At 39.4% G+C, this 12,783-nt stretch overlaps 1 protein-coding gene across 2 annotated transcripts in view; it reads left to right on the plus strand.

Moving 5' to 3' along the window:
- The window catches only part of PCGF6 (polycomb group ring finger 6), a 35,058-nt gene that overhangs the window by 20,170 nt on the left and 2,105 nt on the right, over nucleotides 1-12,783 (plus strand). The window contains exon 9 of one of the 2 annotated variants that reach the window (XM_030334206.1): nucleotides 4,024-4,106. In XM_030334206.1, the coding sequence (XP_030190066.1) occupies nucleotides 4,024-4,068 (45 nt within the window). In that variant the 3' untranslated portion in view covers nucleotides 4,069-4,106. Of the gene's footprint in view, nucleotides 1-4,019; nucleotides 4,107-12,783 lie in introns of both variants that reach the window. The other variant, XM_030334205.1, reaches the window with a different exon arrangement.

The following is a 12,783-nucleotide window of genomic DNA, read 5'->3' on the forward strand; positions in this document are numbered from 1 at the left end:
GTACAAAGATGAGAGAGAAAATTTATGCCACCAAGGGACTTGTTTGTAGGGAAGATATACAAGAAAACAACTGAATGACAATAGGATATGGTGAGTGTGACAAGAGTGCAAGAGTGAATGATTTAACTCTGAAGGAGTCAAAGAATGGACTTGAAGACTGTATAGGAATTTGCCAGACGAAGAAAAAAGACTTTCTGTCAAAGAAGAGCATGTGTGAACAAGTATGCTACTAGCTCATTCAGTGAAAAATCCTATCTTGGAATCTGTAGTGTGATCTTGCTTGTAAAAAAAAAAGGGGGGGGTGGTTTGGGGCCCCTCGGTGGCTCAGTCGGTTACGTGTCCAACTTCAGCTCAGGTCATGATCTTAGGGTTCATGAATTCAAACCCCACGTTGGTCTCTGTGCTGACAGCTCAGAGCCTGGAGCCTGCTTTCGATTCTGTGTCTCTATCTCTCTCCGCCCCTCCCCTGCTTGCACACTGTCTCTCTCTCTCTCTCTCTCTCAAAAATAAACGTTGAAAATTTTTTTTATATGGGTTTAAAAAAAAAAAAGATACAGGTTTTTCCTGCCTTCTTAGACTACCCTCACAGTCTGATTTCTGCTCTGAGGTTAGAAACATTACAGTTAACCTTTCTGCCTGAGACTTAGCTACTCCAGAGGTAGAAAGATTATACAGGAAAAGAGTTAATAAAGCAAACCTGAGGCTGCTCTCTTTAGAAGGGACTGCTTCTACAGTTGGCCCTTGCCTACCTAGCATTTTGGCTTGCAGAAAGTTCCCAGTAAGGGTGTTTCACCATGCCTACACCATACAATGGATCTGTGATGAATACCTGCTTTCCTTCTGAGAGTCTGGAGCTTAGTACTTGTTACAGGCAGAGAATGCCAACATGAACAGCCCTCGGTAAAAACCCTGTACTCTGAACTTCAAATGGGCTTCCCTGGGCAGAAACATTGCACAAGTGGGCTGCATTTCCAGTGCTAGGAAAAGGAGTACTCTGGGTGTATCTTCTCCTGAACCGAGAGGGGGACCATAGGAAGCCTGTGTGTGGATTTGTTCAGACTCCACCTACATCTTTTTCCCTTGCTGATCTGGCCACATATCCTTGCTGTGTTGCTGAGTCCGTGAGTCCATCTACAAACTACCAAATATGTGGGTCATGTTTGTGGGAACCCAGAGATGTGACTCTGTTTGAATGAAGTAATTTATGAAATATTTACAGTCAGGTAACTTTTAAAAATCAGTATTGTAAAATCAGAAGCAATTTAAATGTTTATCAGGGAAATGGATTTATAGATTATGACATATTCAGGGGCACCTGGATGGCTCAGTTGATTGTCCAACTCTTGATTCCAGTACAGGTCATGATCCCAGGGTCATGGGATCGAGGTCCGCCTTGGGCTCCATGTGGAGCATGGAGCCTGTTTAAGATTCTCTCTTTCCCCTACTTGTGCTCTTTCTAAAATAAAAAATAAATATAAAAAGTTATGACACATTTATACAGTGGAACACAATGTAGCTATTAGAGGTAACCTTGTACTTCAGAGATGTCTATGCTATATTAAGGTTTTTAGGGGTTTTTAAAATTTTTTTTTACTATTTACTTATTTTTGACAGGGAGAGAGACAAAGCATGAGCGGGGGAGGGGCAGAGAGAGAGGGAGACACAGAATAGGAAGCAGGCTCCAGGCTCTGAGCTGTCAGCACAGAGCCTGACACAGGGCTCGAACTCACGGACTGTGAGATCATGACCTGAGTCAAAGACAGACGCTCAACAGACTGAGCCACCCAGGCACCCCTAAGGCTTTTTGGTTTTTAAATAAGTTGTAGAACAGTTTACGTGGCTTCATCCCATTTTTTATTTTTTGTTAATTTTTTTAATGTTTGTTTTTGAGAGAGACAGAACGCAAGCAAGGGAGGGGCAGGGGGAGAGGGAGACAGAAAACAAAGTAGGCTCCAGGCTCCAAGCTGTCTGCACAGAGCCTGATGCAGGGCTCGAACCCATGAGCTGTGAGATCATGACCTGAGCCAAAGTTGGACACTTAACCGACTGAGCTACGCAAATCCCACATGTGCACATGGCATCTAGGGCCATCCACATCAAACTGTTAGTAACTGGCCAACTTCTGGGGGTTAAGATTAAGTTGAAAAGAAAAATACAGTAACCAGACCATAAATGTATACCATGGGGAGAAGCCCATGAAGAGTGATGGTCTCTGGATTGCTGAATACTTAATCAAAACATGATGATTGTTTCCAAATTCTTTAGTTTTTCATGGATCTGAGGTCTGTGCACAAAATATTCTATCATAGCTTTCAAATCATCTTGCAAACAAGGCTTGCTCTGCCAATGTTGAAACTAGTAGGTGTGAGACACAAAAGCTGGTACTAATTGGGGGCACCTCGCTGGCTCAGTTAGTGGAGCATGTGACCCTTGATCTCGGGGTTGTGGGTTCGAGCCCCACATTGGGTGTAGAGATTACTTTTTAAAAATCTTTTTTTTTTTTTTTTTTTTTAAAGTTGGTGCTAATTGGAGTTTGTGCCTTAAGATCTAGCATGTGCGTTGACAAACTGGCCCATAGGCTAGATCTAGCCTGCCATCTGTTTTTATAAATAAAATTTCATTGGAACGCAGCCATACTAAGGCTGTTTTCGTGCTATTGTGGCAGATTTGAGGAGCTATGACAGAGATCCTAGGGCCTACAAAGCCTAATATATTTAGCGTCTACCCCTTTATAGAACAAGTTTGCTAACCCCTGATGTGCACTTAGGCTTTGGAGAAAGATAGACCTGGGGACAGACCTGGGTTTAGATCTGGACTTTACTAGTTACTAGCTTTGCGACTTTAGGAAAGTTAAATGTCTTTACCTCTTAGTATTTTTATCTGTAAATTGGGCATTATAATACCTAGCTCACAAGAATGTGAAGATTATATACATAGTATAACATATGGTATACATAGTGGCTTCTCAGTGAAATTCAACTGCTTTTATGATTCTTCCCCACCTATGCTGAAGCTTTCAAGGAGATTAATAACGTTGGCATTGGACAGGAATTTTACAGTAAACAGAATTTGAAAGTAGGAAGATCTGGTTAGAAGGGGATTTCAGCTTTAAGCCCAGGGGTAGCCGCTGAAAGGATGATAGGAACACTGAGAGGTATTATGAAGAAAGAAGCCGCAGGACTTTTTAACTGTTTGCGTATGAGAAGAAAGGGAAAGGAGAACTAAGAGTCAGAGGTGATATTCTATTCTGGGTTAGAGGACAAGAAGAACTGTCACACCATAAACTAAACAGTGACGTTAGGAGATGTAGTCAATGAAGGGATCTATATGAATAAGACATCAAGAACCTGACCCCATTTTAAGGCAATGGGAAAGGAGCACTCCTTGAAAGACAAAGAAAGATTGAAGATTTGCATTTCTGTCTTAGCAAGTAAGTATACTGGAATCTTACTACCTTGTAATATGTCACTGAATGTCATTCTTTCTAGAGCATTCACCGTAAAAGATTTATCTTAGAGCTTTGACTTCCCAAAGAACTAAAAAATCTTAAGATGTTCCATTTATAAAACAGCTCCCTTAGTGTGCACTTGATGTCACTGTTAGACTCTTCATTGTTGGAAAGTGAGATAGTCCTTGTAAGAGAATTATTCAAGTAACTAAAAGCCTTTTTAAGTATTATATACCCTTTTAACAATTTTATCATGGAACTTAAAAAAATGTACCTTCCCGTGCTGCCTTATGCTGAATATATCAAATGTCATTTTATTTATTCTCAGAGATTCAAGGGAACATTTTGAGTGCCTGCTGTACTATACTATTATCCTGCTATGTCTTCTAATACCCCTTCCATTTTACTTTATTTTTATAGCAAGTTTTTAAAATATGTCTTGAGAGTGTTTAATCTGTCCAAAATAAAATAGCAAAGTCTAGTTTGGAAATAATTATGTAGGTTTCTCTTAATTTTTTTCATATGGTTTTTTGAAGCAGGAAAGCAATCTGATACTCTTATTTGCCCATAGGTAGATATCATCTGTGGCGATCACTTGTTGGAGCAGTATCAGACTCTAAGGGAGATCCGACGTGCGATTGGTGATGCAGCAATGCAGGTGGGTCCTAGACTTTATCGTACTTCTGCCTGACAGGCACGTTGTTTAATGAAAGAAATGTTATCAACGGTTTTAATAAAGATTCCATAATTTTCTCTTTTTTTTTTAAGTTTATTTATTTTGAGAGAGAGAGTACAAGAGGGGAAGGGGCAGAGAGAGAGAGCGAGAGACCTGAGCCAAAATCAAGAGTCGGACGCTTGACCGACTGAGCCACTCAGACACCCCTTGGTTTGTTTGATTATAGCCATCCTATTGGGTGTGCAGTGGCATCTCGTAGTGGTTTTGATTTTATTTCCCTGATGACTAATCATGTTGAGGATCTTTTTGTGTGTTTACTGGCCATTTGTATATCGTTGGAGAAATTTCTATTTAGATCCTTTGCCCATTTTTAAAAATTGGGGATTTTTATTATTGAGTTATAAGAGTTTTTCATATCTTCTGTATACTCATCCACTATCAGATATCTGATTTGTAAAAATTTTCTCCCATTCAGTGGGTTGTCTTTTCATTTTCTTTGTGATGACCTTTGAAACACAAAGTTTTTATAATGAAGTGCATTTTATCTGGTTTTACTTTTGCTCCTTCTGGTTTTGGTTTTTTTTTTTTTTTTTGGTTTTTTGTTTTTGTTTTTGAGTTTATGTATGTATGTATTTATTTATTTTGAGAGAGAGCGCGCGCACACGCACAAGTATATGTGAACAAGGGAGGAGCAGAGAGAGAGAAGAAAGAGAATCCCAAGCATGCTCTGCCCTGTCAGCACAGAGCCCGACACAGGGCTTGAACTCAGGAACCGCGAGATCATGACCTGAGCTCAGATCAAGAGTCGGTCGTTTAACCAACTGAGCCACCCAGGCACCCCTTTTTCCTTCTGTATTTGGTGTCATATCTGAGAAACCATTTCCTAATCCAGGATCATAAATATTTATACCTATGTTTACCATAGATTAATTTTGTTTATTCTGGAATGTCATGTAAGTGGAATCAAGTACTCTTTTGTGTCTGGCATCTTTCATCCCTCATGTTGAAATTTATCCATGTGGTTACATGTAGCAATAGTTTGTTTCTTTTCATTGCTGCATAGTATTTCATTGTATAACATGCCATATTTTATCCATTTTCCTATTCATGGACACTTGGGTTATTTCCCCTTTTTGGCTAATGCAAATAAAGTAGCAGGGCACCTGGTAGCTCAGTCGGTTGAGCGTCCAACTTCAGCTCAGGTTATGATCTCGCAGTTTGTGAGTTCGAGCTCCACATCTGGCTCACTGCTGTCAATGCAGAGCCTGCTTTGGATGTTGTGTCCCCCTGTCTCTTCCCTTCCCCTGCTTGTACTCTCTCAAAAATAAATAAAACATTTTAATAAAAAAATACAAATAAAGTAGCTATGAACACAAGTATACATTGTCTTCCTCCTCCTCCTCCTCATTTTTTTTTTTTAATTTTTTTTAACGTTTATTTATTTTTTGAGACAGAGAGAGACAGAGCATGAACGGGGGAGGGTTAGAGAGAGAGGGAGACACAGAATCAGAAGCAGGCTCCAGGCTCTGAGCCATCAGCCCAGAGCCGGACGCGGGGCTCGAACTCACGGACCACGAGATTGTGACCTGAACTGAAGTCGGACGCTTAACCGACTGAGCCACCCAGGCGCCCCTTCTCCTCATCTTTTTAAATCAGTTTTGCTTTCACTTACTTTGGACAACTAACTAGCAGTGGAATTGTTGGATCATAGGGAAGGTGTATGTTTTCTTCGATAGGAAACAAAGAATTGGTATATTTTGATATGATTTTTGTGGCTGTACTTTACCACCAACCTGTAAAGAACTATGGCCGAAATTTCTGCAGCCTAATGACTGGTCTGTTGTGGAGAATTTTATTTATTTTTTGCATGGTTTTCTTTTTACCAATTTGCTACAGATTTCCTTGCACCCACCACTCAGATTTAATGAGGGTTGGTAACACTTTATTCTTTCAGATAGGAAGATGTAAAATTTACATCACTTTAAAAAGAAATTTGAAACAAAAGTGTTAATACTCAATAAAACTGAGTACTGGTTACAAAGGTGTTATATTAATCTTTGTACTCTGAAAAAAAATTTTTTTAATGTTTATTTATTTGAGAGAGAGAGACACAGAACACAAGCAGGGGAGGGGTAGAGAGAGAGGGGGTCAGAAGATCCAAAGCAGGCTCCATGCCAGCAGGAGTGAGCCCAATGTGGGGCTCATACTCATAAACTGAGATCATGATCTGAGCTGAAGTGGATGCTCAGCCAACTAAGCCACCCAGCCACCTCTATACTTTGAAAATTTTTTAAACCTTTAGGAAAGTCATAGAAATAGCACAGTGAACATTCATCTATGCTTTACCTGGATTCACCAGTTTTTTGTTTTATTTTTTTTAAGTTTATTTATTTTTATTTTTTATTAAAAAAAATTTTTTTAACGTTTATTTATTTTTGAGACAGAGAGAGACAGAGCATGAACAGGGGAGGGGCAGAGAGAGAGGGAGACACAGAATCTGAAACAGGCTCCAGGCTCTGAGCTGTCAGCACAGAGCCCGACGCGGGGCTCGAACCCACGGACCGTGAGATCATGACCTGAGCCGAAGTCGGACGCTTAACCAACCAAGCCACCCAGGCGCCCCGATTCTTATTTTATTTTTTTAACGTTTATTATTATTTTTTTTTTTTGAGAGACAGATTGTGTGAGCAGGGGCGGGGCAGAGAGAGAGGGAGACACAGAATCCGAAGCAGGCTCCGGGCTCTGAGCTGTCAGCACAGAGCCTAACATGGGGCTCAAATTCAGGAACTGTGAGATCATGACCTGAGCCGGGGTTGGATGCTTAACCACATGAGCCACAGGTGCCCCTTAAGTTTATTCATTTTGAGAGCAAGTGAGCAGGGGAGGGGCAGAGAGAGAGAATTCCACGCAGGCTCTGCACTGTCAGCGCAGAGCCCAAAAAGGGGCTCAGTCTCCCGAACCCTGAGATCATGACCAGAGCTAAAATCAAGAGTCGGACACTTAACTGACTGAGCCACCCAGGCACCCCTGGATTCATCAGTTTTAACAGTTAGGATTCCATTGGAGAAATAGAACCCAAATGAATATTACAGAATTATACCTTAAACAACTGCAGGGGCCGGTGAAGAAGTGTATTGAAAGATAGTGCCTATGGACCAGTAGTCATTGTAAATCAACAGGGCAGCAATTGGAAGAAAAGACCGTCATGAGTGGGGAATAGTGAGAATAAATTGGAACCTGTAAGGAGAAACTGGAATGTGTGTCTCATCAGTTCCATCTTCAGTGACATGGGTGATCTGTAGACAAAGCTGGTGGTCTTTGGCCTAGAACTCAGAGAAGCTGAAGGTGGAGCTCTTGTGGGAGCAAGAGGAATTAGTGGCAGGCCTGGCTGCCTTCCTGTCCCTACAATGTGAGCCAGCATACCAGCAACAATGTGTATAAGCTGAACGAGCATCGGGTGCTCTATGATGACCTGAGCATAATTGCTTCTGCCTCCTTCCACTTGGCACACCTTATCTTACACAAATCTCTATTGGCTAACCTAACAGGGGAGGGATTTGGGGAAATATAGTTCTAGTTTGGCCAAGTTGACCTAGCAAAATGCAAAAGACTCACAATCTAAGTGTTGGTGTGGGTGTGGAGCAACTAGAATTTACGTGCGTGGTTAGTGGGGGTGTGAACTGGTTCAGCCACTTTGGCGTTCTTTTGGTGGTACCTACTAAAGCCATGGATGTACACCCTCTTCCCCAGCAATTCCATTCCCGAGTATAGACTCAATAGAAATGAATATTATGTCTACCACAAGACATGTACAAGGTAGTTGGTAATAGTTTGATCATGATAGCCACAAACTGGAAGCAACCCATATGCCCAACAAAAAAATGAGTAAAATATTGTGACATATACATACAATTAAATACAACTACCATATCCATCAACATGGATGAATCTCACAGACATAGTGAGTGAACTAAGTAGGTCCCAAAAGAATATACAGCTGATCAATGCAGATTTGCTTACTCATTAATATTTTATTGTAACCTCCAAATTAATACTAATTGCCATTTCATGGTGATTCACAGTTTTTCATAACTTTTTACATGGCATTTGGATTTCTTTTTTTTTTTTTTTGAGAGAGAGAGAGAGAGAGAGAGAGAGAGAGAGAGAGAGAAAGCATGCTTGAGCAGAGGGCAGGCAGAGAGAGAGAGGGATAAAGAGAATCCCAAGCAGGCCCCACACTCAGCGCAGAGCCTGATGTAGGGCTCGATCCCACAACCATGGGATCACGACTCTAAGCTGAAATCAAGAGTCAGACACTCAACTGACTGAGCCACCCAGGTGCCCCGGTATTTGGATTTTTTAAAAAAATTACAAATTTTGTAATTTTGCTAATGAAACTTATATGTAATTGAGTATTAGAAAGATGCTCCAAGGTTAACTGTTCTTTACTGCAATATTATAGGTTGTAATTATCTTTTAGTTTTATAGGTATATTTAGTTGTGATAACAGTTTGTCAGAGTAACAAAAGTAATTAGCATACCATGATTGGGGACCATTACTTTTTTTTAATGGCTGTCATTATTAACTTGAATTTTATATATGATTTACAAAGAAGAAAGAGGACTTTGTCACCTTTCTGTTTCTTTGAAAAACGTAGCTGGCTTTTCCTTGAGCAAGAAAAAGGACATGAAGTTGCATGAAATGTAATTATTTTTGCAACATAGCCAGCTTAGTGATAGAATGAAATGGTGTTAGGACTTAGTCTTGAAGTTATTTGGGTTGAAAAGTGAAAAGAAAAAGGGAAATCCATTGATAAGCCTGCCAGACTAATTAAGGAAAAACACATATATGATGTGAAATTGCTTAGAGTTCAGAAAAAGACAATACCACTAATAATTAACATTTCTTGATCTAAGTAATCTCTATACCCAACGTGGGGCTCAAACCCACAACCCTGGGATCAAGAGTCACACTCCACTGACTGAGCCAACCAGGTGCCCCAGAACATGTGTTATCTTGTGTAAGCCTCACAACAACCTTAAAAGATAACAATTAATGGGGTGCTTGGGTGGCTCAGTTAGTTAGATGTCCAACTCTTGATTTTAGCTTAGGTCATGATCTCACAGTTCCATGGGATCAAGCCTGGCGTAGGCTTCTGTGCTGATAGCAGAGCCTGCTTGGGATTCTCTCCTCTCTGTGCCCCTCTCCTGCTCATGCTTACTCTTTATCTCTCTCTCTCTCTCTCTGTCTCTCTCTTTCTCTCTCTCTCTCTCTCTCTCTCTCTCAAATAAGTAAACTTAAAAAAAGATAACAATTACTATCTCCTTTTATCTTTTTTAAAATGTTATTTTGAGATACTTTAAGACTTAGAGAAAAGTTACAAAATAGTATGAAAGTTCCTATGTAGATCTCACCCAGCATCCTTTAGTGTTAACGTCTTCCATGACCACAGTACAATCATCAAAACTAAGATATTGACATTGTTACAATACTGTTAACAAAACTGCAGACATTGGGTTTTGCTACTTTTCCCATGGTTGTCCTTTCTCTGTCCTAGGATCCACATTGTATTTAGTCATCATGTCTCCTTGTCTTCTCCCAGTTCTCCAGTTCTTCCTTGTTTTCATGACTTTGATACTTTTGAAGAGTATTGGTCAGTTATTTTATAAACTGTCCTTCATTTGGGTTTGTCAGATGTTTTCTCATGACTAGATTGAGGTTATGCGTTTTTTAGCACATCACATACAAGTGATGTGCCATTCTCAGAGTATCATCAGGAGATATTTAATACTGGTAGGTTTTTCTCTTTGGAATTGATAATGTGGGGGGAGATACTTTGAAACTATGCAGTTATCCTGTTTCTCTTCAAATTTGGCTCTCTATTCTAACATCCATTGGTGGATCTTATAATTTAGAAAATTGATGTACAGAGGTTGCATACCTTGTCCAGGATCACTTGGCTAGTTAGTCATAGAATCAACAGTCAACTGTTGAAAATTTGAACTTAAAGCTCAGGCTCTTAACAGAAGGGTAACCAAATACTTTTTCAGGTGATTATTCAATTTATTGTTAACACATTTTTAGAAATATAGTACCTTGCCAACTGTCTACATTTTAGTAACAGTTTAAAAGAATCTTCCTAAAATATAGAAACAAAATTATTTCTTCGATAACTAAAGCATACTTAGAGGTATAAACAAAGCCATTTCCTAAAAATTTTATAATGTTAAACTTCAAAAATCTTAGAAAATGATTATCTTTTAAAAAATTAAGCTTACTTGATTAGAAATGTAAGAAAGAAACTAGGAGTAAAATCCCAGTGGAGTAGGTAGAAAATATTACTTCAAAAAATATTTACTGGAGCACCTGGCTGCCTCAGTTGGTTAAGTGGCCAACTCTTGATCTCAGCTCAGGTCATGATCTCACAGGTCATGGGATCAAGCCCTGGTTAAGGCTCTGCACTGACAGCGTGGAGCCTGCTTGGGATTCTCTCTCCTCTCTCTGCCCCTCCCCTACTTGTGGGTACTGTCTGTTAAAGAAATATTTTTTAAAACATACAGTAAAGCCTTAGTTTGCGAGCATAGTTCATTTCGGAAACATGCTTGTAATCCAGAGCACTTGTATAAAACGAATTTCCCCATAAGAAATAATGGAAACTCAGATGATTCATTCCACAACCCCAAAATATTCATACAGAATGATTACAGTACTGTAATATAATATAAAATAATAAGGAAAACATAAAATATAAAGAAAAATACATTAACCTGTACTTACCTTTGAAAACCTTTGTGGCTCGTGTGAGGGAGAGGAGAGAGGAGGGTTATTATGTAGGAAGACTTTCACTATCACTAATGGAACCACTGCTATCTTTTGGCTCAATGGAATCTTTTTCTGCATGGGGGCCATTGTATATACTCACACAGATGTTGCCTATAGTACAGTATTAATGAACTCTTGTCATATACTGTATTTAGTGTAACTGGCAATAAGGCAGCAGACGAAAGGGTCTATATCTGCAGTCAGCCTGACCTAGAATGAAGCAAAGCATTCCTAAGCTTACTCTTGTATGGACAAGCAAAGGACTGTCCATAGGTGCTTTGAAGTGACAAAAAATACACTAGTGCCAGTTGTGTGGGTACCTTCCAGTGTTCTGAAAAATCACTGATTTCTGCCAAACACCGTGGCCTAAGATCCGAGCATGGGAGATGATCACCCACAATCCCCCATAGAGAGAGAGAGAGAGAGAGAGAGTAGAACCATTGGCTCAGTTGTGATCTTGTGATGTTCAGCATCATGTACTACTCATATTGCAAGATACCACTCGTTTATCAAGTTAAAATTTATTAGAAATGTTTGCTCATCTTGCAGAACACTCACAAAACAAGTTACTCACAATCCAAGGTTTTATTATATTTACAGAGCACTATTCTAGACGCGTAGGGAGATTCAGAGATGAGCAAGTCCCTGAACTTAACCTATAATACAATTAAAGTCCTCATTGACAACAATGTAAGATTCATGGACTCTCAGGACCTCTCAGCTAAATGAATAATATACCTTCTGTGGGAAAGGGGAGGAGAATGGTAGGAGCTGAGATCTGGGCAGTCAGAATAAAACCATGTGCAGGACTTTATAGGCCATAGTATGAACTTTGGATTTTAATTGGGAAATTAATATGGGAAATTATTTTTGGAGAGATTTAAGCCAAGGACAGAAGTGACCTACTCTGACTTAAATTTTAGAAGACTCATTCTGTTTGGATAGTTCAAGAAGACCATGGATAGAGATATCTCTAACTACAAAATACAAATAATATTTATATCTATGTATATAGAATATAAATATAATAGACATAGAGACTTGGATTATAATTATTTCATTTCATAAAATGTGATTTTATACATACATTGAAGTTGTTTTGAGGTTTTAAAGCCACTTGTAAGCTATTTTCAGTTTGACATCTCAGCATGTCATATTTTGCAAATGATGCTTTCATTTCTGAAACATGAATAACTACATGCAAAAAATTAACATGTAAAATGTAATTTGTATTCTTGTAAGAACATTGATAGAATCTGTTTGTGTTATAATGTAAATTCATTTACTTAGATTAGGCTAATTAGTCTAGAATAGATCTGATGGTCCATGGGCCAAATATAATATGAAATTGTGTTTTACATGGCTTACTGTGTTGTAAATATTTTTGAGTTTAAATTCCTGTAGCTACACATCTGCTCTCTGGTTTACCAGTGGTCTCCACTTTCCCTATGGACTCACATGCCTAACTCACATATTCATCTATGTTACTTTCCTGGCCTTGTAGGTAGGCCTTTGAATTTGTGAACCCTTTACTAGAATTCTGGTGAACTTTCACTAGAGTTGCCAGGAACAGAATCCAGATTGCAGTGAATTGTGTAATAAATGAGAGATGAGGAAGTAGAGCCGTGGAAAAGCTTAACAAAGAAGAGAGAAATAGCTAGAATGTGATTGGAAATGCAAGGCGTGCATGTCACCATTCCCCCTCTGTGTTGCTCAGGGTCAGCCCATTGCTCATGGCATACTCCCCAACAAGTTACTTTTTAGCTAATTTTCCAGTTCATAGTAGGTTAGAAATAGCACTTTAGGGGCGCCTGGGTGGCTCAATTGGTTAAGTGT

Source organism: Lynx canadensis, chromosome D2 (assembly GCF_007474595.2).
Source record: "Lynx canadensis isolate LIC74 chromosome D2, mLynCan4.pri.v2, whole genome shotgun sequence".
In the NCBI taxonomy this organism is placed as follows: Eukaryota; Metazoa; Chordata; class Mammalia; order Carnivora; family Felidae; genus Lynx; species Lynx canadensis.